The sequence below is a fragment of the Maniola hyperantus genome, chromosome 5 (genome assembly GCF_902806685.2).
Source record: "Maniola hyperantus chromosome 5, iAphHyp1.2, whole genome shotgun sequence".
Taxonomy (NCBI): domain Eukaryota; kingdom Metazoa; phylum Arthropoda; class Insecta; order Lepidoptera; family Nymphalidae; genus Maniola; species Maniola hyperantus.
The window spans coordinates 748,566-773,631 of NC_048540.1; the positions used below are offsets into that span (position 1 = coordinate 748,566).

A 25,066-nucleotide genomic window follows, 5' to 3' on the forward strand; every position below is an offset into this window, starting at 1 on the left:
ATTTATAGATCCGTTTGTAAAATATGATGTTTCAAAGTGCTAATTTTTATTAGAGTCAATTGTACCAATTAACCTACTAGAAATAGAAAGGTATCTATAACCCTTTGAACTGTAAAACTGAATGAGAAATATTCAAGACAGGGGGTATTGGGCTGTGGACTCGGTAGAGAAGGCTTATGTTCAAAAAACTGGCCTAGTGCGAGTCAGGCTCGCGCAACGAGGGTTCCGTACTTCAGTCGTATTTTTTCGACATTTTGCACGATAATTAAAAAACTATGATGCGTAAAAATAAAAATAAACTGTTTTAGAATGCACAGGTGAAGCCCTTTCATATGATACCCCACTTGATATAGTTATCTTACTTCTAAAATTGAAAATACTAATTATTAGTTCATGACCACAATTTAATTTTTTTTTGTGTGATGTAACCACAAATTCACGGTTTTCAGATTTTTCCTCGAATGTCTGCTATAAGACCTACCTACTTGCCCATGATTCTAGGTCAACGGGAAGTACCATGTAGGTTTCTTGACAGACAGACAACAAAGTGATCCTATAAGGGTTCAGTTTTTCCTTTTGAGGTGCGGAAGCCTAAAAAAAATAGACGTCCATAATTGATGATGATGATGAGGATGACTTACCCACAAAAAGCGCGTAAGGCAGGTACATGCTCAAGTCCTTGGGATTGACCACATTGATGTCCAGCAGCAGCTGCATGATGTTGTACGGCATCCAGCAGAACGCGAACAACACCGCCAGTAGGAGAAGGATCCAGGCCACCCGCTTCCTCTCCTTCATCAGTCTTAGACCCTGGGAAAAGTCTTCTGTTATCGTCATATTATAGAATAGAATATATTTATCATCATAATCATCTTGTCATGCAATATAAAGTGAACAGAGATTTTAGTACAACAAAATAAATTTATACGTCGTAATATTTTATGGTGTTATGCGTTTTTTAGGGTTCCATACCTCAAAAGGAAAAACGGAACCCTTATAGGATCACTTTGTTGTCTGTCTGTCTGTCTGTCGGTCTGTCAAGAAACCTACAGGGTACTTCCCGTTAACCTAGAATCATGAAATTTGGCAGGTAGGTAGGTGTTATAGCAGACATTAGGGGAAAAATCTGAAAACCAGGAGTTTGTGGTTACATCACACAAAAAACAATTGTGGTCTTGAACTAAAACTTAGTATTTTCAATTTCGTAGTAAGATAACTATATCAAGTCGGGTATCATATGAAAGGACTTCACTTGTGCATTCTAAAACAGATTTTTATTTATTTTTATGCATCATAGTTTTTGAATTATCGTGCAAAATGTTGAAAAAATACGACTCTAGTACGGAACACTCGTTGCGCGAGCCTGACTCACACTTGGCCGGTTTTTCATTCGTTACCTATGCGCTTACGCATCTTCCCAAAATCCAATTGAGGTGATCGATACCCCTATTATAAATGCGAAAGTGTGTTTGTTTGTTGGTTTATTAGTTTTTTTTTTTTTTTTTTTGCTGGTTTGTCCTTCAATCACGTCGCAACGGAGCAACGGATCGACGTGATTTTTTGCATGGATATAGTTTTAGACCTGGACAGTGACATAGGCTACTTTTATCCCGGAAAATCAAAGAGTTTAAATTTAAACCTAAATCATGTACATGTCGCATGCTGCATTTTGTACCATACTTTGCCTGTTTCAGCGGATAATAGCAAATTGAACTTTTCTTTGTATATTTTAGCTTCAGATACCATCAACAAACATGCCGGGCCTCACCATGATCAACCCATCGTCAGCTCACTACTGAGCACAGGTCTGCTCTCAAAATGAGAAGGGTGTGACCATAATCTACCACGCTGGCTAAGTGTGGATTAGTACACTTCACACACCTTCGAGAACATTATGGAGAACATATCAGGCATATCAGGCATACAGGTTTCCTTCACCGTTAAAACAAATGACAACTCCGAAAAGTTAGAGGTGTGTGTCTGGAATCGAACCCCTGACTTTCCCAATAGAAGGTGGACATCTTAACCACTAGACTATCACGGTTCACAGCTGGCCTTATCTATTGAATACCGACCGTCATACAATATCGAAATTCCCATAGAATTCTAACTATATAAACTTTAAATACACATAAACGGTTAGCATAATATAATTTACATGAATATTATGCTTCACATATTGTTTCAAGTTGTGTAACAGGAGGAGACATGATCTCCTTCTCACGAACGTTAATATGATCTTCATTTTCATATTCAGCTTTACCTATTTGCATAATGCACTTTACATGCACAAAGGTATGACATAATGTTATTACGCATATCAAAATCAGCAGGGTTCGGGGTTTTCCTCCTGGAGAAAACGACACCCATGTCTATTTTTAGTAAAAAGTGCATTTCCGTCATCTTGAATTTGAAAATAAATGTCATCATCAAATTCAGCATCCAAGTAAACCCTCAAAACGACACCCATGTCTATTTTTAGTAAAAAGTGCATTTCCGTCATCTTGAATTTGAAAATAAATGTCAGCATCCAAGTAAACCCTCAAAACGACACCCATGTCTATTTTTAGTAACACTTAGGTACTTTTAGTGGTACCCACCTAAGTAACTAGGTACTTAGTTAATTCATTCATCACCGAGGTGCGAGTACTATCACTAGGTATTACTACAATACAATTTGTATTTGTATTTGTATTTGTAATTTTTATACTATCTTGCATATAGGTATAGAATAGGTATAAATATAAATATCAGGAAGCTTCCCCTCTGTATGGATATCTACTCATGTGAACGCACCGCCAACGCAACGCATCGTGCGGCTATAGAGCGGGGCACACGATGCGTTGCGGCGGCGCGCGGCGGTGCGGCGCCGGAGGTTTCGCTGCGTCGACATAGAAATATCTGTGGCATGTCACACGATGCGCTCCGGCGCCGCACCGGACTTGCAACCACCGCGACGAGGCGGGGAGGGGTGAATGCGTTGCGACCATAGAGCAGAAACAAAGAGGAGATGTTGTATTAAGATTTCCCTATGAAATATCGAGTGACATTTTGCGGGGTGAGGGGTTGTGGAACGCCGCCCACTTCTCAATTTTCCATCTGCGGGTTAGTAGCAAAACTACTCGCTTCGCGACCTAACATCGATATATTGATGTCACTACATAGTTCAGCTATCTCACACTAGATGTCAATAAGTGTAGAAATTACGTATAAAATTACTTACAAACGAAATGTGATACCATTCATAGCATCAGAACGTCTGTCTGAATAACTTTGACACGATAAAACACAACACTTCATCCTTTTGTTCTTAAAAACGCGAAAACACACCGATAATACGAGTCTCAATATATGTGAACCTGACGAACGCAGACAGCATACTAACTAAGGCCCCGCCCACAGTGATGACGTCAGGACCTAGTTGAAAATCACAGTGCACAGTTGCTTAGGCCAACTCCTCTTTGTTTCTGTTCTATGGTTGCGACGCGGACGTCGCGCGTCGTAGCGGCACCGCTCAGATGTTTATGCGTCACAAGGAAGGACATACGCTCGCTCGTTTCGGTTGCTGCTACGGCGCCGCTGCGACATAACAACGTAGCGGCGCCGCACCGCTCGTGTGTCCGCTGATACGGTGAAATCTTTGCGGCGCGGCGCGGCAACGCATCGTGTGCCCCCAGGCACTCACCTGCTGCATGCTGACGTTCCCCTCATCGATGTCAAAGGGCGGTCGCACCGAGCACAGCGTCCGCCCCATACACGCGTATGACAGGATTGTGATGAAACCTGGATGGAAATAGTTTAGTTAATTTGCGTCTAAGCCAAAATATTGCTGGGCACTGCGAAGCGTTGGTCAATTTTATTCTAAGCTCCAAAGTATAAACAATGGCACAAGGTTGTTTAAAAAAAAAAGAATATTAGCCAATCATGACTAATATTGACAAATAAAAATGTTTGATGACAAATCGGCCGTGGCTAGTACCCTACCGGTAAAGCCGTGCCGCCAAGCGACTTAGCGTTCCGGTACGATGCCGTGTAGAAACCAAAGGGGTATGGGCTTAATAAAAACTGCCATACCCCTTCCAGGTTAGCCCGCTATCATCTTAGACTGCATTATCACTTACCACCAGGTGAGATTGCAGTCAAGGGCTAACTTGTATCTGAATAATAAAAAAAAAAAAAAATGACAAATATTTGAAAAGAGCAACCGCCGAGTTTCTTGCTGGTTCTTCTCGGTAGGAAAGGCATTCCGAACCAGTGGTAGATGCACCCGACTATTCGTAAGTACTTGTAAAAGTTTATTCGAATAAAAAAGATTTTTTTTTTATTTTTTTTTATTGCCCTTTCCCCTCCAACTAAGCGTTAAGCTAGGAGTAAGTACAACAGTAGAGCAACGGGTGGGGTCCCTCGTCATGTTACCATATCGAGTTGGGAGGCATCGTAAAGGTATGCACCCCTATAGTTAGTTTTTTTTTTTTTTTTTCCATAGTTGAAGTTCCACGGACTCGTACGAAGCTATTCGGTTAACATTTCTAATAACGCACTGCGATAAGTATAGTGCGTTACTGCGTTCGTACTTATAGTTTAAGGAAAGTCCTTTAGGTTTATGTCTCCCTCGCTGCATCATCATCACTTCTAAAATTTTTGGTGTGATTGCAATCGAACGTAGATCTATCCTCATCATCAGCATCATCAACCAATAGACGTCCACTGCTGGACATAGGTCTATCGTAGGTACTTCTACACGCCACGGTCTTGCCCCGCCTGAATCCAGCGGCTCCTCTGCCCACCTACGGATCTTCCAACGCTGCGCTATACGCTGCGAGGTCGCCATTCCAGCACCTTGGGACCCCAACGTCTATAGGTTTTCCGAACTATGTGCCCTGTCCATTGCCACTTCAGCTTCGCAACCCCTTGAGCTATGTCGGTTACTCTAGTTCTCCTACGGATCTCCTCATTTCTGATGACGTAAGTCTATATGCCTAGTTAAAAAAATATCTATTATCGTATTGATACCGTAACAACCTCGGTCTTTAATTTATCCCAAACGACGTCGTCTACGCCTACATAATTCACAAAATTTTCATTTTATTGGTCACTAGATGATACCCGCCACTTCGCCCGTGTGGATTTAGGTTTTAAAAATCCCGTGGGAACTCTTTAATTTTCCGGGATCAAAAGTAGCCTATGTCCTTTCACGGGATGCAAGCTATCTCTATACCAAATTTTATCAAAATCGGTTAAACGGATGGGCCGTGAAAAGTTAGCAGACAGACAGACAGACAGACACACTTTCGCATTTATAATATTAGTATGGATGGATTTAGTCGTCGGGTGAATTGAAGGAGCCATTTTTTCTAAATGTTTTTCATCGTGGGTGTTCCCTTTACATAGACGCCTAAGCTTTGGCGAAAATAATTAATTTAGCGTCCAATTTTACTATTAATAAGACCATTGGTAAAACGTTACTTAGGTACTCGTATTTCCAAGTAATTGTGTTATTATGATAAAATTCTTAACTATCTTCAATATTTTGTTCTTGTAATTTTCTATTATACTTCGATCGAACAACAATGTATAAAATAGTACACAAAGTACACAATCCATATCTAAATATATAAAAGGAAAAGGTGACTGACTGACTGACTGACTGACTGATCTATCAACGCACAGCTCAAACTACTGGACGGATCGGGCTGAAATTTGGCATGCAGATAGCTATTATGACGTAGGCATCCGCTAAGAAAGGATTTTTGAAAATTCAACCCCTAAGGGGGTGAAATAGGGGTTTGAAATTTGTGTAGTCCACGCGGACGAAGTCGCGAGCATAAGCTATTTAATATTATAAAAACGAAAGTGTATCTTTGTCTGTCTATCTGTCTGCTAGCCTTTCACGGCCCATCGGTTTAATCAATTTGGAGGAAATTTGGTAGGTACAGCTTGCATCCCTAGGAGGATATAGGCTACTTTTTATCCCGGAAAATCAAAGAGTGCCCACGGGATTTTAAAAACTTAAATCTACGCGGACGAAGCCATCATCATCATCATCGTCATCATCATCGTCATCATCATCATCATCGTCATCATCATTATTATCACGGTCTTGCGCCGCGCCGCCTGAATCCAGTACCTTCGACGCGTTTTATCTCGTCTGTCCACCGAGTGGGGGCTCCTTCCAACGCTGCGCTTTCCGGTGCGAGGTCGCCATTCTAGCACCTTGGGACCCCAACGTCTATGGTTTTTCTAACTGTGTGCCCTACCCATTGCCACTTCAGCTTCGCATCCCGTTGAGCTATGTCGGTCACTCTAGTTCTCCTACGGATCTCCTCATTTCTGATTTGATCACGTAGAGAAACTCCGCACATAGCTCTCTCCATCGCCCGCTGAGTGACTCTGAGCTATAATTTAATATTGTCTATAGTATCTATCTAGGTTCTGGAATGGCGACCTCGCACCGGAAGACGCAGTGTTGGAAGACCCCCCACTAGATGGACGGACGAGATCAAACGAGTCGCAGGGAGCCGCTGGATTCAGGCGGCGCAAGACCGTGGCGTGTGGAAGTCCCAACAAGAGACCTATGTCCAGCAGTGGACGTCTATGGTTGATGATGATGATGATGACGATATCTAGACTTACCAGGTATCGCGTAGACTAGAGTAAAGCTGAAAGTGCCAAACTGCTTCCTGGTCTCTGTGCTGGGCCACTCCTCTGTGCAGAAGTGCACATCTTTGCTCTCTATCTAAAAAGTAATCACACCATTGACTTATATATTACTTCGTAAGGACAGGGCCATTGAACAAGCAAAATGGCACCGACTCATTGGTCCTAAAATGTTTATTTAGCACCAATGCAACCTCAGTCTGGATTTCAAACGGGTCGTTCATTAGTATCTAAGAGGTGGCGCTGATTTGTTTGGTTCCAAAACCGTGAAAAATTATGTTTGCTTGACCATAAATTATCTTGGCATTTATAGCGATGAATCACACACATTTTATTTCTGTTCCTGGTGAAATAATATTGTAAATGCCGTGCATCGACTTTGTTATTGAATTCCAAGTCCCAACTCTTCAATCCTGATGCTGCAGGGTACTGAACTCCTAAGCCGTGTGTATTTGGAAAGTTTTGCTCGTGAATTGATATTTTAGGTATACTAAGCAATGACTTACACTAAAAAGCTTTAAAAAATATTTAAAAAACCGACTTCAAAAACCACTAGAAAATAAAAAAAGTGATTTTTACTTTCTAGTGGTTTTTGAAGTAGGTTTTTTTTTATTAGGGTTCAGTACCTCAAAAGGAAAAACGGAACCCTTATAGGATCACTTTGTTGTCTGTCTGTCTGTCTTTCTGTCTGTCCGTCTGTCCGTCTGTCCGTCTGTCTGTCAAGAAACCTGCAGGGTACTTCCCGTTGACCTAGAATCATGAAATTTGGCAGGTAGGTAGATCGTATAGCTGATATTTGGGGAAAAATCTGAAAACCGTGAATTTAGGGTTATATCACACAAAAAAAATTAAATTGTGGTCATGAACTAATAATTAGTAGTTTCAATTTTCTAAGTAAGATAACTATATCAAGTGTGGCATCATATGAAAGGTCTTCACCTGTGCATTCTAAAACAGATTTTTATTTATTTTTATGTATCATAATTTTTGAATTACCGTGCAAAATGTCGACAAAATACGACTGTAGTAAGTACGGAACCCTCGTTGCGCGAGCCTGACCCCCCCTTTGCCCGTTTTTTTTTTAATAATATTAGTATAGAAGTAATAAGAGATATGAGTTAATTAGACTTCAGTTTGACTGCAAATCTACGCACATTAAATGAGAAAACAATTAGTTTAGCAGCTATACCATAAATCGATTAAACCGTCATCATTTCATAACTGCGCAGGTATAGTTAAAAGTTAATTTTGCAAAGCAATTAAAATTACCAATAGCAATTCACTCCGAAATTAGTTTCCGAACAAATAACAAACAAGCTTAGCTCTCAATAATCGCTAAGCTACGTGTATGCTCGGAAAATGTTAGCTAGAAAAGCTATTTAATGTTTTAATGGAATAATTTCAAACAGTCTAATAATTGAAGTCTATCTGAATGCAACGGATATACGCAACTTTTTTCCCGGAAAATTAAAGAGTTCCCACAGGATTTTTGATAACCTAAATCCACGCGGACAAAGTCAATTTCAATTTCAATTTTCATTTATTGCATTTCCATCATATTAAGTATGTACAAAGTATTATGGATACCCAGTTTGGGTGTCGCAATTTGGTCCTTAGACCTTAGTAGGGAGACCGATATTATTATTTATTTTTATGTTCGTCGTTTAGGAAATCATTTACGGCATAGTAGCCCTTTTCTAATAAAAAGTTTTTTAATATTTTGTTGAATTTATTTTCATTGTTTATGTTACGAATTTTGTCTGGTAAATTATTATATATCTTTATAGACAATTTTGATTGCGGAAGGTTTAATTTATTTGCATGTCTTTCGGGAAATCGACGGGATTTGATTTCTTTTTTTGTGTATAAGTGTATATTTCTTTTTACGAATTTGCATATTTCGAGGATATATATGGAAGGTAGGGTAAGAATTTTTAATTTTTTGAAATGAGGTAGACATGAGTCTGTAATTTTTATATTGACTAGTATGCGTATGCACTTTTTTTGTAGTATAAACAGATCATGGGCATTTGTGCTGTTTCCCCAGAGAATAACACCGTATCTCAAAAATGCGTAGCCATAAGCCATAAGTCGCGGGCATCCTCTAGTATTAGTATGGATTATTACTTGAAAAATAAAATAACTTGTTCAAAAACTTACCGAAATATTCTTATAAGCCTTAGAGATAATAGGCACAGACTCCTTCCTCACAGAGGCTACAATGACTAGAGGTATGAATATCAGCAGAGCTGCTATCCACAGCAGGGTGAGCAGGAGGAGAGCCTGCCTCCGCCCTGGAGGTCGCAGCCGAGGCTCCGGGGATATGGACAGCCAGCGGTCCACCGACATTGCTGTGAGGGTGAAGACGCTGGCTGCCACTGCTACGCCTGTTGAACAAACAATTTGTTGGCTGGCTGACTAAGCGCTGTGGTCTTATTAGTGGGAGGCCCCGGGTTCGATTTCTGGTAAGGATTTGGAATTTTATAATTTCTAAAGGAGATCGCCCGTGAACGGGCCCTCTTTTGTGGCGTTGTGTCAAAACTTAAATTAATTTTTTTAAATTTGTTATTTTGTACGATTATGTTTTATAACGACTTTTTTTCACTCTATTATTGAAAATATCCACAATTACAGTTAGAATCGTAAACATGCATTTATTTTGAAGAAGTATTCATTAAATATAACCTCAATATCAGCAATATAAAAAATAAGATTTCTTTATAACCAGGGTGAATAAATAGAAATCGTTTGCAGAATATAAAGAGTTAATTATTTGTCTACAAAATAAAATTAAAACCATGGTGACATAACAATTATATTAGGGGGGGGCCCAAAGCTCCTAAGAAAATTGGCAATCTCTTTTCTGGTCTGGTCTGGTGGCTTCGGCCGTGGCTAGTTACCACCCTAGCGGCAAAGCCGGGCCGCCAAGCGATTTAGCGTTTCGGTACGATGCTGTGTAGAAACCAAGAGGGGCAATATTAAAAACTGCCACACCCCTTCCAGGTAGCCCGCTTCCATCTTAGACTGTATCGTCACTTACCACCAGGTTGCAGTCAAGGGCTCACTAATTTGTATCTGAATAAAAATAAAGTCTCCCTAGCGCGCCCCCCATACAAACGTAGTCTGGGTCTTGTTTAAATACTAATCAAACCCAATGAAATTTTGTATTCACGTTCTATATAAACTAATAGCTGTCTGTATCTGTAGTTTGCAATATTTCGATTTAAATATCTTTTATAAGCTGTAACCTTGTATATAGTTGACGATCTTGCACACCGTCTCCCCGTAGAACCATACCAGCGTGATAGCCTTGCTGAGCTGGATGGGCATGCATACTCCCGTCACCAGTAAGTCAGCTGCTGACAGGTTCACCAGGAAGATATTTGTTACACTGTGGACAACAAAACTTTATTACTATTGGTTCTTCGTCGTCAATGGTACTGTGGCCCTACCGCGGTTGTTTGACAGCTAGAATGTGACGATCGCAATCATCTCTGATTGGTTAATGCTCGCTCACTATTGGCCACAATGCATTGTTGCAACAAGAATCGCACAAATTCAGCCAATCAGAATAATTGAGATTGTAATAATGATTGATGCAAGGTTTTAGACAATCGCCCTGCTGATTTATAGGCGTCACTCAGAGAAACAGTAGGCCGATTTTGTAAAACCTGCATCAATCATTATTACAATCTCAATTGTTGTAATTTGCTGAATTAGTACGATTCTTGTTGCAACAATGCATTGTAGCCAATAGTGAGCGAGTGTTAACCAATCAGAGTTGATTGCGATCGTGACATTATAGCTGTCATTCTACCACAATCAAGCAACAGGTTACAAAATGAGATTGTGTGGTCAGATTGTTTACATTCATTATTTAGAAACTTTATTTGTTAGCAAAGTCAAGACCATATTTCAAGAAAGAATCTCTTTAACAGAGCTAAAAAAGGAGGTTCTCAATTTGACCATTATATTGTTACAAATACCAAGTCTCGAAGCTTCATGTTTGGGTTCTTTGAGACAAACGGCTACCTCATTGTTTTCATTGTTTCGTAGTTTCGAGTGCGTTCATTTGTTTACATCATTTTTTCGTAGATACCTAGATATGGTTCGCCCATCTGTACTAGATTAAGACCTACTTATAGAGTTCCACGAATGTAAACTGCGTTGTCAGCGCCTAGACGCTCTGCGGCGACCTGCGCGTCGTCCGATTATGAGATCATTATTAAAGCAGCCTCAATATTACGTGTTTTAATTAATCATTTTCCCTGGTCAAAATAGCGGGAAAACCTCCAAAAGCTCCCGTAATCAAAAGTACCTTTTTATTGCTTTTTTGGAAGCTTCGTGGGTTGTTTACGTTTCATCTAGCACCTAACAATATTATGTTTCTACCTATGATCGCTATCTTCTCGACTCTGACTGGAAATGTAAAGTTTGAGTATATTCAATTCGCAGTTACCAGCTTACTTCAGCAAATCGGTAAGTGTGTTTGTTTGTTGGTTTATTGGTTTGTTGGTTTGTCCTTCAACCACGTCGCAACAGAGCAACGGATCGACGTGATTTTTTGCATGGGTATAGATAAAGACCTGGAGAGTGACATAGGCTTTTTATCCCGAAAAATCAAAGAGTTCCCACGGGATTTTAAAAAACATAATTCCACACGGACGAAGTCGCGAGCATCAGCTAATTCTTACTAAGTTTTACTATATTGTAAGAATCACATGTTTTGGGGTAAGTAAGTAATATCTCTGAATTCTACTCTTTTCTGTTTCAAGGCCTTTTAAGTCTAAGACTGATGAGTGCCTACGCTTCGGGGAAATATCTGTCTAGACTCTAGGCTGAAGTAAGCTCAAGTGAAAAATTATTTTCTACAATTTCTCTTCTTTTATCTAATCCCACATAATGTTTCAAGACGAGATATCTAAATGAAACATATTCTTTTTTTTTTTTTTTTAAAAGAATATTAGCCATATTAAATAACTAATATTCCCCTTTCCTCTCCAATTAAGCGTCAGGCTTGTGCTAGGAGTAGGTACGACAATAGTGCAACGGGCGGGATTTGAACTGTCGACCTTTCGGTTTTCAGTCCACTCCTATACCGGTTGAGCTATTGAGGTTCAAAATATTAATCAGTGTTTTCACTTGAGCTCTTATTTGTCTGCATTTAGTCAATCTAGGTTATCAAAGCGGCGATGTAGTTGGATGAAGTAGCAAAACTAGTTACTGTAAAACGATCAAGTTTGCAACTATGAAAACGCAAGTTAACTAGGTATTTATCGGTTTTCTAAGATCTACTAGGTATTTCGGAGAATGTTTTGAAATAGTTACCGTTCATACCTACCTCAAAGTAATTTTACTTCTAAATACTACTACTAAAATACTAAATCATCATGATCAACCCATCACCGGCTCAATACAGAGCGCGGGTCTCCTCTCAGAGTGAGAAGGGATTTGGCCATAGTCTACCACGCTGGCCATATGTACGGATTGGTAGACTTCACACACCTTTGAGAACATTATGGAGAACTCTCAGGCATGCAGGTTTCCTCACGATGTTTTCCTTCACCGTTAAAGCAAGTGATATTTAATTAATTAAATCGCACATAATTCCGAAAAGTTAGAGGTGCGTGCCCGGGATCGAACCCCCGACCTCCGATTAGAAGGCAGACGTCCTAACCACTAGGCTATCACTGCTGCTCACTAAAATACTAAATACTTTCACTTAATAAACACCAGACCTGATGCAGCGCGAGACACAGTCGACTTTTCGGAAAACTTTTTCAATTACTTGTTTAGTTCAAGTGTAATTGAATAAAATGATATAGCTGGTTCGATTATTTAGATACATAAATGAATCAGTGAATGATTGAATGATTAAGTAGATATACTTTTATCGTATACCAAAAAATGAGTACAGAAAAAAACAAAACAATTAAAACAAAAATATTAGCAGATTCTTCGAACTTTGAATTCTAACTATAAAATTATAAGTAGTTAGAATTCGAAGTTAGTAACGCGCAATCTTTTGCGGTGTTAGATTGCTAACATTAGGCTAACGATAGGGGCATCAAGATTTGAGCCAATATGGAATAAATCGTCCCCTTTTGCCATATCACGAATCCCATCGCAGAGGTCTACGCCCGAGGTCTCACCCTCTATTTGCTGACAGTGCGAACGATCTGGGGTCACTCGTTCAGGATGTGCGTTCACCCAGTATACCTACCTACACCTACTTCCTCATATTGTATGATAATAATTAATTGGAATTTTAAGCTTTGCCGGTACGGTGGTAACTATCCACGGTCAAAGCCTCCCACCAGGCCAGACCGGAGATTTAGAAATTATAAAATCCCAAACCTCTGCCGGGAACCGAAGCCTGGGCCTCCCACTAATAAGACCACAGCACTTACCACTGGCCAGAAAGGTGGTCAAGAACTAAAAATAATTACGAAGAGAGCATTTTGTAAATAATTTCACGTTCTTCGTAACTACTTAAGGCCCAAGACACGGTCTGCCCGCGAAATTCAAAGGAGATCGCCCGTGAACTGGCCCTCTTTTGTGGCGTCGTGTCAAGACTTAAATTAATTTTTAATAATGTGTTATTTTTTTACCATTATAATTATGTTTTATTAAGACTTTTCTTTCACTCTATTATAGAATAGAATAGAATAGAATGTTTTTTTATTCATGTAAACTTTTTAAAAGTGCTTATGAATAGTCAGGTAGTTTTAATTTACCACTGGTTCGGAATGCCGTTCCTACCGAGAAGAACCAGCAAGAAACTCGGCGGTTGCTCTATTGAAAATATCCATAATTACAGTTAGAATCGTAAACATCCATTTATTTTGAAGAAGAATTAATTAAATATAACCTCAATATCAGCAGCATAAAAAATAAGATTTCTTTATAACCAGGGTAAATAAATGGAAATCGTTCGCAGAATATAAGAAGGTAATTATTTGCCTACAAAATAAAATTAAAACCATGGTGACATAACAATTATACTAGGGGGGGGCAAAGCTCCTAAGAAAATGGGCAATCTTAATTTGGTTTTACACAATTTGTAAACTAATGCGACAAAGTAGACTAATGACATTCAAATTTCGCCCCTAGCAATATCATCTTCACAGGCTTATATAAAAATATTTCCTTGAAAGTGTCCAGTTTAAGAAATTAGTCAAAATAACTCACGTCAAACTCATTATTTTGACTAATTTCTTAAACTTGACACTTTCAAGTAAAGATTTTTATATAAGCCTGTGAAGATGATATTGCTAGGGGCGAAATTTGAATGTCATTAGTCTACTTTGTCACATTAGTTTACAAATTGTGAAAAACCAAACTAAATTTGAATTTCGCGGGCAGACACGTGTCTTGGGCCTTAATAACTGCATCATGTTACACGAGCGAAACCTAACCGCATTAAGTAGTAAGTACTTGTACATGGCGACATGTTTCGGAAACAGCTACAGATTTGCTTTACGGGCTGATAACTTTCATGAAAGTTAAAACTGAATATGCTATTATATCTAACTAAGTAGCTTATGCTCGAGACTTCGTCCGCGTGGACTACACAAATTTCAAACCCCTGTTTCACCCACTTAGGGGTTGAATTTTTTTTAAATCTTTTCTTAGCGGATGTTTACGTCATAATAGCTATCGACATGCCAAATTTCAGCCCGAATCGTCCAGTACTTTGAGCTTTAGTAAGCTTTTCCTTTTATACGTATTGATTTTATATAAAAGGAAAGTTTATATAAAATAAATTTATATAGCAGAAAGTCTTGTCTGTCCGCCTGTCGTGTCTGCCAAGAAAACCTATAGGGTACATCCCGTTGACATACAATCATGAAATTTGGTAGATATATAGGTATTAAAGCACAAGTAAAGGAAAAAATTCAAAAACTGTGGATTTGTGCTTAGATCACAAAAAAAATTAAAATTTCCAATTAAGATAACTATGCCAAGTGAGGTATCATAATATGACAGGGCATTACCTGTACATTATAAAACAAATATTTTTATTTATTTTTATGCATAATAAGTTTTGATTTATCATGCAAAATGTCGAAAAAAATACTCGAGTACGAAACCCTCGATACGCGAGTCTGACTCGCACTTTGGCAGTTTTTTTAATTACGTTTGTACTCGAAAAATATAAAGCATCATCCACAGATGTGAATGACTTAACCAGTTGAGAGCTAGCCAAGAGAGAGCGTTTGAAATGACGCCAGAACTAATTTACCATCCGAGTCGGCAACAGGCACAACAATAGGTATACAAGAGTGATAGTAAACTCCGGCTCAGAATGAGTTATGACTTTTGAAAAGCTTCAATCGTTTTCAGATCTTTTTGTTTTATTTTTAGTTTTTCACGTTTCACATTTTAGTATTCCGAACTAGATTTGGATGAAAAGTATGAAAGTGAAGAAATTTTCAGTTAGAGTACGTGGTTGCTATGATAGCCTAGTAGTTAGGACGTCCGCCTTCTAATCGGAGGTCGGGGGTTCGATCTACACGCACGCACCTCTAACTTTTCGCAGTTATGTGCGTTTTAAGTAATTAAATATCACTTGTTTTAACGGTGAAGTAAAACATCGTGAGGAATCCTGCATGCCTGAGAGTGTAGTAGACTATGGCCACGCCCTTCTCACTCTGAGAGGAGACCCGTGCTCTGTAGTGACCCGGCGATGGGTTGATCATGATGATGATGATTATCGTTGAAGTAGCAATAAGGTAAGGTAGGTAATAAGGTTAATTTAGATTAATTAATCGTGGTATGTACCCGTTATCTACAAATAAGCTTAAAATCATTAATAATTCGATAATAATAATAATTTAAGAGTACCTAGAACCTCTTATATTCCATTATAGTGCTTTGTAGAACACAAATTGTCTTATAGTGGCTTGTAACAATACGTTTAAGATGCTATTACAAAGACCATGTTATATGCTGGCAGGAGCCTTTGTTAATGCATGTTATTGAGAAGGCGGCATTGTTATTTTCTTGATATAACCATATTAACATTATAAATTAAAATTCCCGTGGTAAATCTTTGCCTTTTTTTATCCCGACACAAGCTGTTAGCACTTGACTGCGATCTCACCTGCTAGGTGATTCGCTAACTCAGTGTCTAACACTGAATGATAGCCACCTTTGGATTTTGACGTTTGATAAAAAGTCGCTGATTTGACTAGTAGTTGTCATTCCTATTTCACAGCTAATTTTCCTATGCAAAATGCTCCGGGCGTTATTGTGAAGCTATTTCTCTGTTCGCACGCCGCTGCATGTCCTTGACACGCGACGCGGCCCGTTTGCTCGCAATAAATAATTTTCTCACTCCATGAACTCTGTTATAAGTCCCGCAAATTACTATTGCGCTGGAACCATGTCTCATTAACATCGAAATGACGTCATTTGACATATATCTATAATATAAAATGAAAATATCATTTACAAATTTATTATTTCACTAAAAAATTCGTTATCCAAACTTGTAGAACCAGAAATTATTATAACGATGGATAAAATGATTCATAATTTTGCCAGGGTTAGCATGGGCGGGGATATAATTTTCTCCCCGGGGAAAGGATAAAATCTTTATCCCCTCCGACAGCTTTATCCACTCTCCGAGCATGGGCTCACGGGTGGATATAATTATCCACAGTGAATAAAACGGGGGACTTTTCGGTTTTTGGATCTTTTCCTTTACCTTTATTGGGTTAATGGTAATTGGTATTTGGGACCTATGTTGGGTTTATGTTGGGGTTCCCAACCATATTCCAAACATAACCCAAACACAACCCAAACATAACACAAACATAACCCAAACATAACCCAAACACAACCCAAACATAACCTAAACCCAACAGGTACCGCGAGACATGTTTTGATTTTTTAAGTTCTATGAGAATAAACTTAAACCCACGTGTAATGTCGAGGATAAAATTGTCCCCGAATTAGGGATAAACTTCTCCTCTCCCCTGTTGCCGTGCTTTGAGAGGTGGACAAGTAAATTTTATCCCTCGTCAGTGGAGATAATTGGGGGATAAAATTTTTGTCTCCTGCCCATGCTAGGGGGGCTGAATTTGTTTGTGGGATAAAATTTTGTTTACGCATGTTGAGTTAGCTTGTAAGTGAGTATGCATCAATAATAATCTTTAGTTTATATAAGTTGTCATTATATAATAATTATTTCGTTGTATAACGTTGGCTTCCTATTAATTAAATAAATAAATAAATAAATGGATAGTGGGATAGTGATAGAATAATATTCATTGAAAGATGATGATTAAACTGGTACTCACCTTTTCGTGTAATGACATTTGACAGCCACCACAATGAGCAGAATGTTCGTCACCAACGACACCAAAATCAGTGGCACATACAGAGCAATCAACACATTCTCGGGCTGAAACAATATATCCAACTCCGAACCAAACTTTAACGCTTCACTTAAATTTACACTCAGGTTTAAATCACTGAAACCGCCCAATTCATCCAGTGTCACTTCTGAAGTCATATTTAAGCTTGTTATTCATTTGATTTATAACAAAATCAACGTATTTCTGACTAAAACCCTAACATTTTCAACTGAGCATTTAGCATTCTTTAAAATACAAAATTATGTTTTATTTATGGCTTACAAAACACCTATAAATCATCCCAGTGACGCTCTAAAAATAGTACTTTTCTTTTCATAATACAAGTAAATTTTTTTACTATCGACATATTACACTAAGTCACTTTAAAATACACACTTATTCACAAAATCACATAATGTGTCCACTTAAGCTTTTAGAAAGGGTTGTTTAAAAGTTTTGGAGATAAAAATTTCGCGTAAAATCTGCGCTTTCCCGGAAAATCTGCGAAAGCGTCCTCGATACGGGAGTCTCTGAAATAAACTGAATGAGCGCTTTTAACGTAGGAGTGACAGAGAGGTGCATTGGGAGGGAAAGGGACACAGCGTTTATCATAGTAACAGTTTTCCCGCTTATTGAGAGAACTTGCTTTTTGCGATGTTAGCTTACTTACGTGATTGAAACTCGAAACACTCTCTGACTTTTGCAAACAAAACAAAAAAATCTTTTCGTTAGTATTTTAAATAGAAATGCCGGTAATCTAATTAATATATAAAAGGAAAAAGTGACTGACCGACTGACTGACTGATCTATCAACGCACAGTTCAATCTACAAGACAAATCGGGCTAAAATTTGGCATGCAGATACCTAGATATTATGACGTAGGCATCCGTTAAGAAAGGATTTTTGAAAGTTTTAAGTTAATTCAATTCAATTTCAATTTATTTATTAAGTCGGACAACAATTGATCCATTATGTGTTAGTAACAATAAATACTTAATAACTATGTTAATACTTAAACACTAAGGAGTTAGTAACAAAATACTTAATCACTATGTTAGTACTTAATAACTAAAAGGGATTTAGTCCTCTGCACGAGTTTCCCCAACAGAGGACTATCCATTTTGCCCGCTATCATGCGCAGGATCCCGTTGCTGCTTCCTCGGACTCTGGACAACAGTGATGCTGTTTTCTTGCGCCAGATGGCATCGAAGCCATCTGTCCGCGCCTCAGCAAACATAGCTGATGCACTACAGAACCGAGGTTAGTTAACCTAGTTTTAATTTTTTAATTTTTAACATTTGGTTTATATGTTTTCCTTTATTTGTCTTTTCTTGTTTTGTGAGCTGAATAAACTTTTATTTATTTATTTATTTATTTAAGGGGGTGAAATAGGGGTTTGAAATTTATGAAGTCTTCGCGACTTCGTCCGTAAGGCTAGTTTAATTAAAAACTGTGCATATTGTGACAGATTTTATGCAATTAAGCGGTTTTCAGAAATAGGGCGTGGTGGACCCTCAGGTACGAATTACGATGGACTGGCGGTAATATAAAGAGGGTGGCGGTAAACCCTCCTTGTTAATTATCTCCAAAACCCCGAGGGCCCTTCCGTGAGTTAATGCAACGTGAAAGTACGGGAGCTATAAACTGACCCCTATTGGTGAAATAGGTGCACTAAAGCAGTTTCGTGCTGAACACTATTAGTCCAAATAACGTCAATTAACGGTGACCAATCAAACTGCTATCTGGGTTTACGATATCAGTCCAGAAATAGCCGTTAATTAGTGACAAAAAAACCGGCCAAGAGCGAGTCAGGCTCGCGCAGCGAGGGTTCCGTACTACAGTCATATTTTTTCGACATTTTGCACGATAATTCAAAAACTATGATACATAAAAATAAATAAAAATCTGCTTTAGAATGCACACTTGAATACCTAGTTATCCTACTTCAAAAATTGAAAATACTAATTATTAGTTCGTGACCACAATTTAATTTTATGCATGCCGCATGCGAGCTCCATTGTAGCATCCCTAGTGAGGGCGACTACATCCTGTCCTCAGCCTTCCTCAACATAGCCAATTGCCGCCTCCTTCCTTCACCTACTTCATCCTTCATCTACCTTCTTTTATTTTCAGGTATCGTTGTAGGGGTCCCAAGGACCTCGCATCGGAAAGCGCAATGCTGGAAGACCCCCCACTAGGTGAACGGACGAAATCAGACAGTCGCAGGGAGCTGGATTCAGGCGGCGCAAGACCGTGGCATTTGCAAGTCCCTATAAGAGACCCATGTCCAGCAATGGATGGTTATCGGTTGATGATGATGATGATGATGATCGTCATAGGCATCGACATTAACTATCGTTATATTTAACGGAATGGAAAATAAAATATGTAATGTCATCAGATGGACCAACGATAATAATCTTATTGTGTATTCGAGAGAGAAATCGTTCTACTTGATGACACCGGCGCGGCCGTAAACTTTTATTTTATGTCAAATTTTATGTCACGGTCACAGGTCACGGTTCGCTTGTTGATATCAAAGATAAATACTTGTAGTTACTAGATATACTTAGTTGTGTTAAGATGACCATAATATAATATCATAATACATCGAATCGAAATGATGCCAATGTGTCAGTCCTAAATATTATGATGCCTAACGAGTCGATGTCTTTATCGATGTCGATGTCTTTATCGATTTCGTATTATTAAAAAGATTACGTTAACCCTTTTCCATCAGATCTAAGCTATGAAAATCAAGCTCCTATTGGTGGATTTGTCACACATCCGTAGCTTAGCAATGTCTAGTGGAAAGGTGACCTTATCCTTATAAATCCCTAGTGGCAAGGTACCCTAAATCATGCCAAAAAGTTAGACGATATTATAATTCGATTCTCGCGGGGCAATCACTACTTAAAAAAGCTCTATAAAAAGCCTGTCCGAAAATCGTGCTTAGAATATTAAACAGCAGAATAAATGTAAGCTGATTTCTAGGCCCATAATATACTTAGGCTGAGATCTATAGAGCGCACTTTGACTTTGCTCAGACTTAAGATTGAGTTAAAACGAGACATATTTATGTGAGAGATAGGTATAGCTCCGTCTCGTTTTAACTCTGTCTTAAGTCTAAGCTAAGTCAGAGTGCGCTCTATAGATCTCACCCTAATCTAAGGATAGGACGAAGATATCCATGGAAAAATTAAAACCGTATTCATCTCAGCGGGCGATGGAGAGAGCTATGCTTGGAGTTTCTCTACGTGATCAAATCAGAAATGAGGAGATCCGTAGGAGAACTAGAGTAACCGCCAGCTTAACGGGTTGCGAAGCTGAAGTAGCAATGGGCAGGGCACATAGTTCGTACAACCGGTAGACGTTGGGGTCCCAAGGTGCTGAAATGGCGACCTCGCACCAGAAGACGCAGCGTTGGAAGACCCCCCACTAGATGGACGGACGACATCAGACGAGTCGCAGGGAGCCGCTGGATCCAGGCGGCGCAAGACCATGGCGTGTGGAAGTCCCTACAAAAGACCTATGTCCAGCAGTGGACGTCTATTGGTTGATGATGATGATGATTCTTCTATAAAGATATTCCCTGTTCATGATACAGTCTATTTTATTATTCCGTTTTACAAACAAAATTTAATTTAGCAAAGCAGATTACACGGAAAATAAGTATCGTTTTCCATTCGAAGATCCACGAGGGAAAAGAAAAACCGACCAAGTGCGAGTCAGGCTCGCGCACCGAGGATTCCTTATTACAGTCGTATTTTGTCGTCATTTTGTCATAAATCAAAAACTATTAAGCATAAAAATAAACAAAAGTCTGTTTTAGAATGTACAGGTAAAGACCTTTCATATGATACCCCACTCGGTATAGTAGTTTTACTTTATAAGTTGAAAATACTAATTATTTGTTCAAAACACTTTTTAATCTTTTTTGGTGATGTGACCACAAATTCACGGTTTTCAGATTTTGTCCGTAATGTCTGCTATAATACCTGCCAAATTTCATGATTCTAAGTCAACGGGAAGTACCCTGTAGGTTTCTTGACAGACAGCAAAGTTTTAAATTGTTAGCTCCATTTTTTTATTTTATTTTTTTACATTTATATTGTTAGTCAATTCAATTCTAATATTTAATGTAATCTGCTCCATATTGTGTGTATATTGTTATGGGTTGTAACTTGTTTTGTCATTGCCTGAAATAAAATTATTTTATTTATTTATTTATTATTTTATTTATTATTTAAAGTGATCCTATAAGAGTTCCGTTTTTCCTTTTGAGGTACGGAACCCTAATATAATAAAAATGAAGTAAATTTTTTTCCACAAAAAGGGCATTTGAAATTGTTTGCACTAACTCTTAATTTCCGCGTAAAGTTTATGTTGTTTTCATAACGCTTGTTGCTTGCTTGCTGAAATGCTTTTTACTGCAAACGTTGAGATCACGTCTTAATTTATTTTTATAGCGAAGAAAACAGGCGAATTAATTGGTGGATTGTTTTCAATATAGGGTTAAGGGTCGCTATACAGTGTATTGTGTATTTACCCAGTATCAAGTCGGTATACCTACACTTGTAAAAAATAAAGTCAAAAATCGTTGTAAATCGGTATCCAAAAGGGTCGATTTTCATCGCGAGGTATTAACTCGAACGGCATATCGGTTAATATTATAGTTTCGGATAATGTAGTGTATCGAAATCCGATATCAAATATCTATATAATAGTTTCGATATGATATTCAGAAAAATCGATATTACCCACTCTTACTTAGGTATATGTGTACTTAGCCGGATCGCAACATTTGATTTAGTTTAAGTAAACTAAAACATTAATTAAGTAATTTTGATTAAAACAAAACCAATATTCTCTGTACCCGTAGTACAAGATTTTACGTCTCACCAAACGAAACCAAATTCGAGAGTCGAAATACTTCCGCGTTACAGTAAAATGGACCTAAACAGCCTTGACTTGAAGTCAAATATTCAATGCCACTGATTTTAATTTCGCAATGTTTCCGCTTGGAGCGCTGGCTGTAGAAGTGTAGACAAACTTGAGCTTTAAAACAAGGCATTTAAGATCCAGTTTACTGTAACGCGGAAGTATTTTGACTCTCGAATTTGGTTTGGTTTGGTGAGACGTAAAATCTTGTACTACGGGTACTGACTGTATAACAGCTGTATACATACCATGCAAAATCACTTGGAGACGCTGGAATCATAGAATCAAAATTTTACTCTTTGTCGAATCGTATAAAATTTCAAGATTCTACTACAGGTTTGAACAGTTCATTGATATACAGGGTGTAACCAGAACGCTAGCAAAAACGAAGACAGATAGTACTATTGATTAATGATATTATTGTGATGACACCAAAAAACGCGAAAAAAAAACTAAAAAATCCTCCATTTTTTAAAAGTTTACGATATATTGCAAATAAACCATTTGACTGACGCTAGAGGTCAACGAACGTTGCGTAAGTAGGCCATTTAGAGTCAATGCCACGTCGTAGGTGGGGCATTGACCCAAGTTTTGGACGCTATACATTGCGGGGTTGAAAAATACTAAAACAAATCACTAAAACTACAAAACGAGGCAAATCGTTATTGGTGCTGGATTGTGTTTAGTTAGTATAACAATGAGGCCGATTCTCTTGTACACGATCTCTAAACTAAACTAAATTAACAGGTCTAAATCTAGTGCTATCCTTTTCCGCAAGCAACATTTTGAAAGGGATAGCAATAGATTTACACGTGTCATTTTAGTTTAGTTTAGAGATTGTGTACAACAGAATTAGCCACACTGTCCGCCAAACAAAGTTTTACTAAAACCTCAACCCCTTTCTTGGTCAGTTGAAAACTGCATAGCGAGTCAACAGAAGTACTAGGTCAAGATACCACCGTTACACTAATTATTCTGAAATGTTCTTGTAATACGTTCATACCTACCTACTTAATTCATTCTAGTGGAGATTCATTCTTCAGAAGTTCGGATAATACTTTTTGCAATCAAAGCAATATCCGACAAGCTCTCAGTAGGCTTAGCATAAGATTTTACATCTCACCAAATGTTGATAGTGTTCGAGTGTCGAAAAATTCAACGAAATTCATACAAACAATACACTACTTCAAATAACAATAAATCAAAGAAATAAGAATCGGTCAAGTGCGGGTTGAACTCGCACACCAAGGGTTCCGTTCATCGTACAAAAAATAACGCTTTTTAGTTTTTTGGTGATGTAACCACAAATTCATGGTTTTTTCCTTTACTTGTGCTACAAGCACAACTCCATGATTCTAGGTCAACGGGAAGTACCCAAAGATTTTGATTCCCTTGACGGGACTTGCAGACACGACAGATAGACAGACAGTGAATTGATTTTATATGGGCTCCTTTTTTCCTTTTGAGGTACGGAACCTTAAAACTTGACCTTAATTGCCTTGTTCCATATATCTACAGATATTGCTCCAAGCGGAAACGTTGTGAAATTAAAATACGTTCTACTGAACTTTTTACTTTAAACCAAAAATCTTTAGGTTTGTTTTACTTTGTCGATATTTTGTTTTGACTCTCGAATTCTATCAACGTTTGTGACACTGTCATACTTACTCTCATACGTATAAATTCTCGTACTAAGCACGCACTAGTTCATAGCAGTGAGCTAGTTATCGGATATCGAAGGCTAAATCGATTCTTATTCGCCCCTGACACAAAAAGAGGGGTATGGGTTCCGTAGTGAACAAAGAACCCTTATAGTTTCACCATGTCTATCAAGTCAAAGTCAAAGTCAAATCATTTATTCAGAATATCAATAAGTGGCTTAGCTCGGAGACTATAAGTAAGTACTAGAAAGATGTAATTTGGCTTGGGTACACAGACCACAGTATAGTCTGACGCCTTTGATCTCGTGGTAGATGACGACTCTGTCTATAGACGGCTTCGTCGATCCCCTGTCCAATCCAATCCAATCCATCAGCCTGTTTGCGTCCACTGCTGGACATAGGCCTTTCCAAGAGCGCGCCAAATTGGCGCTGCTCATTAGAAGTAGTGCCCATACTGACCACGCTGGGCAGGCGGGTTGGTCAGCGCAGGGCTGTAGGCTATTTCGCACCAGTGACGCTGCTGCCCGTCTCTGGTCTGTATTATTTAAAGCCAAGCCATATGGAATGGTTATCCCGCCATTCTTCGGTCGTCATATCCTCGTCCGCTGATTCGCCTTCGATCCCCTGTATGTAATATCATATCTATACAGGGTGTAACCAGAACGCTGGCAAAAACGAAGACAGGTAGTACTGATGAGTACTGATGATTACCTCGAAAAAAACGCGAATAAAATATTAAAAAAATCCTTTAATTTTTTAATAGAGGTCAACGAACGTTGCGTAAGTAGGCCACTTGGAGCAGGGCATTGACCCGAGTTTTGCACGCTATACATTGCGGGTTTGAAAATTACTAAATCACTAAAACTACAAAATGAGGCAAATGGTTATTATAATGGATTGTGTTTAGGTAGTACTAGCTGATGTCCGCGACTTCGTCCGCGTGGAATTAGGTTTTTAAAAATCCCGTGGGAACTCTTTGATTTTCCGGGATAAAAAGTAGCATAATGTCACTCTCCAGGTTTTTATCTATACCCATGTAAAAAATCATGTCAATCCGTTGGACAGTTGCGACGTGATTGGAGGACTGGTTTGCCATAAGCCAAGAAACAAACACACTTTCACATTTATAATAAGGGTACTGATAACATTAACACTAAATTTTTACTAGCGTTCTGGTTACACCTGTATACCTACTTTGTGCCTGAAGGGTTCCCTTGATCGTATAACTTTTTGATGCGTTACACACAGGTGGTAAACTGCTGACAAACGTAAATAACACAAAACTACAAACTTCCAAACATATTATGGCTGTCGAATAGGTGTCGAAGTGTTTGCATGACGCATTTCTGAAAACAATGCCAGAAATAGCTAGCCGAGCCACAAATGAAAGGAAAACGATAGACAGAGCAATCTACTAAATACCCAAGATTTTTATAGCTATT

The 25,066-nt window shown here is 38.5% G+C and overlaps 1 protein-coding gene and 1 long non-coding RNA gene across 2 annotated transcripts in view; one reads left to right on the top strand and one right to left on the bottom strand.

The window, feature by feature from the left end:
- LOC117982124 (neuropeptide FF receptor 2-like) overlaps positions 1-17,540 on the bottom strand; it is a 34,681-nt gene extending 17,141 nt beyond the window's left edge. The window contains exons 1-6 of the mRNA XM_034968420.2: positions 16,965-17,540; positions 9,906-10,048; positions 8,818-9,044; positions 6,634-6,736; positions 3,686-3,783; positions 642-810 (exon numbers count right to left, since the gene is read on the bottom strand). Of these exons, the coding sequence (XP_034824311.1) occupies positions 642-810; positions 3,686-3,783; positions 6,634-6,736; positions 8,818-9,044; positions 9,906-10,048; positions 16,965-17,179 (955 nt within the window). The 5' untranslated portion in view covers positions 17,180-17,540. The remainder of the gene's footprint in view (positions 1-641; positions 811-3,685; positions 3,784-6,633; positions 6,737-8,817; positions 9,045-9,905; positions 10,049-16,964) is intronic.
- LOC138402373 (uncharacterized) overlaps positions 1-25,066 on the top strand; it is a 404,494-nt gene that overhangs the window by 187,362 nt on the left and 192,066 nt on the right. The window lies entirely within an intron of this gene.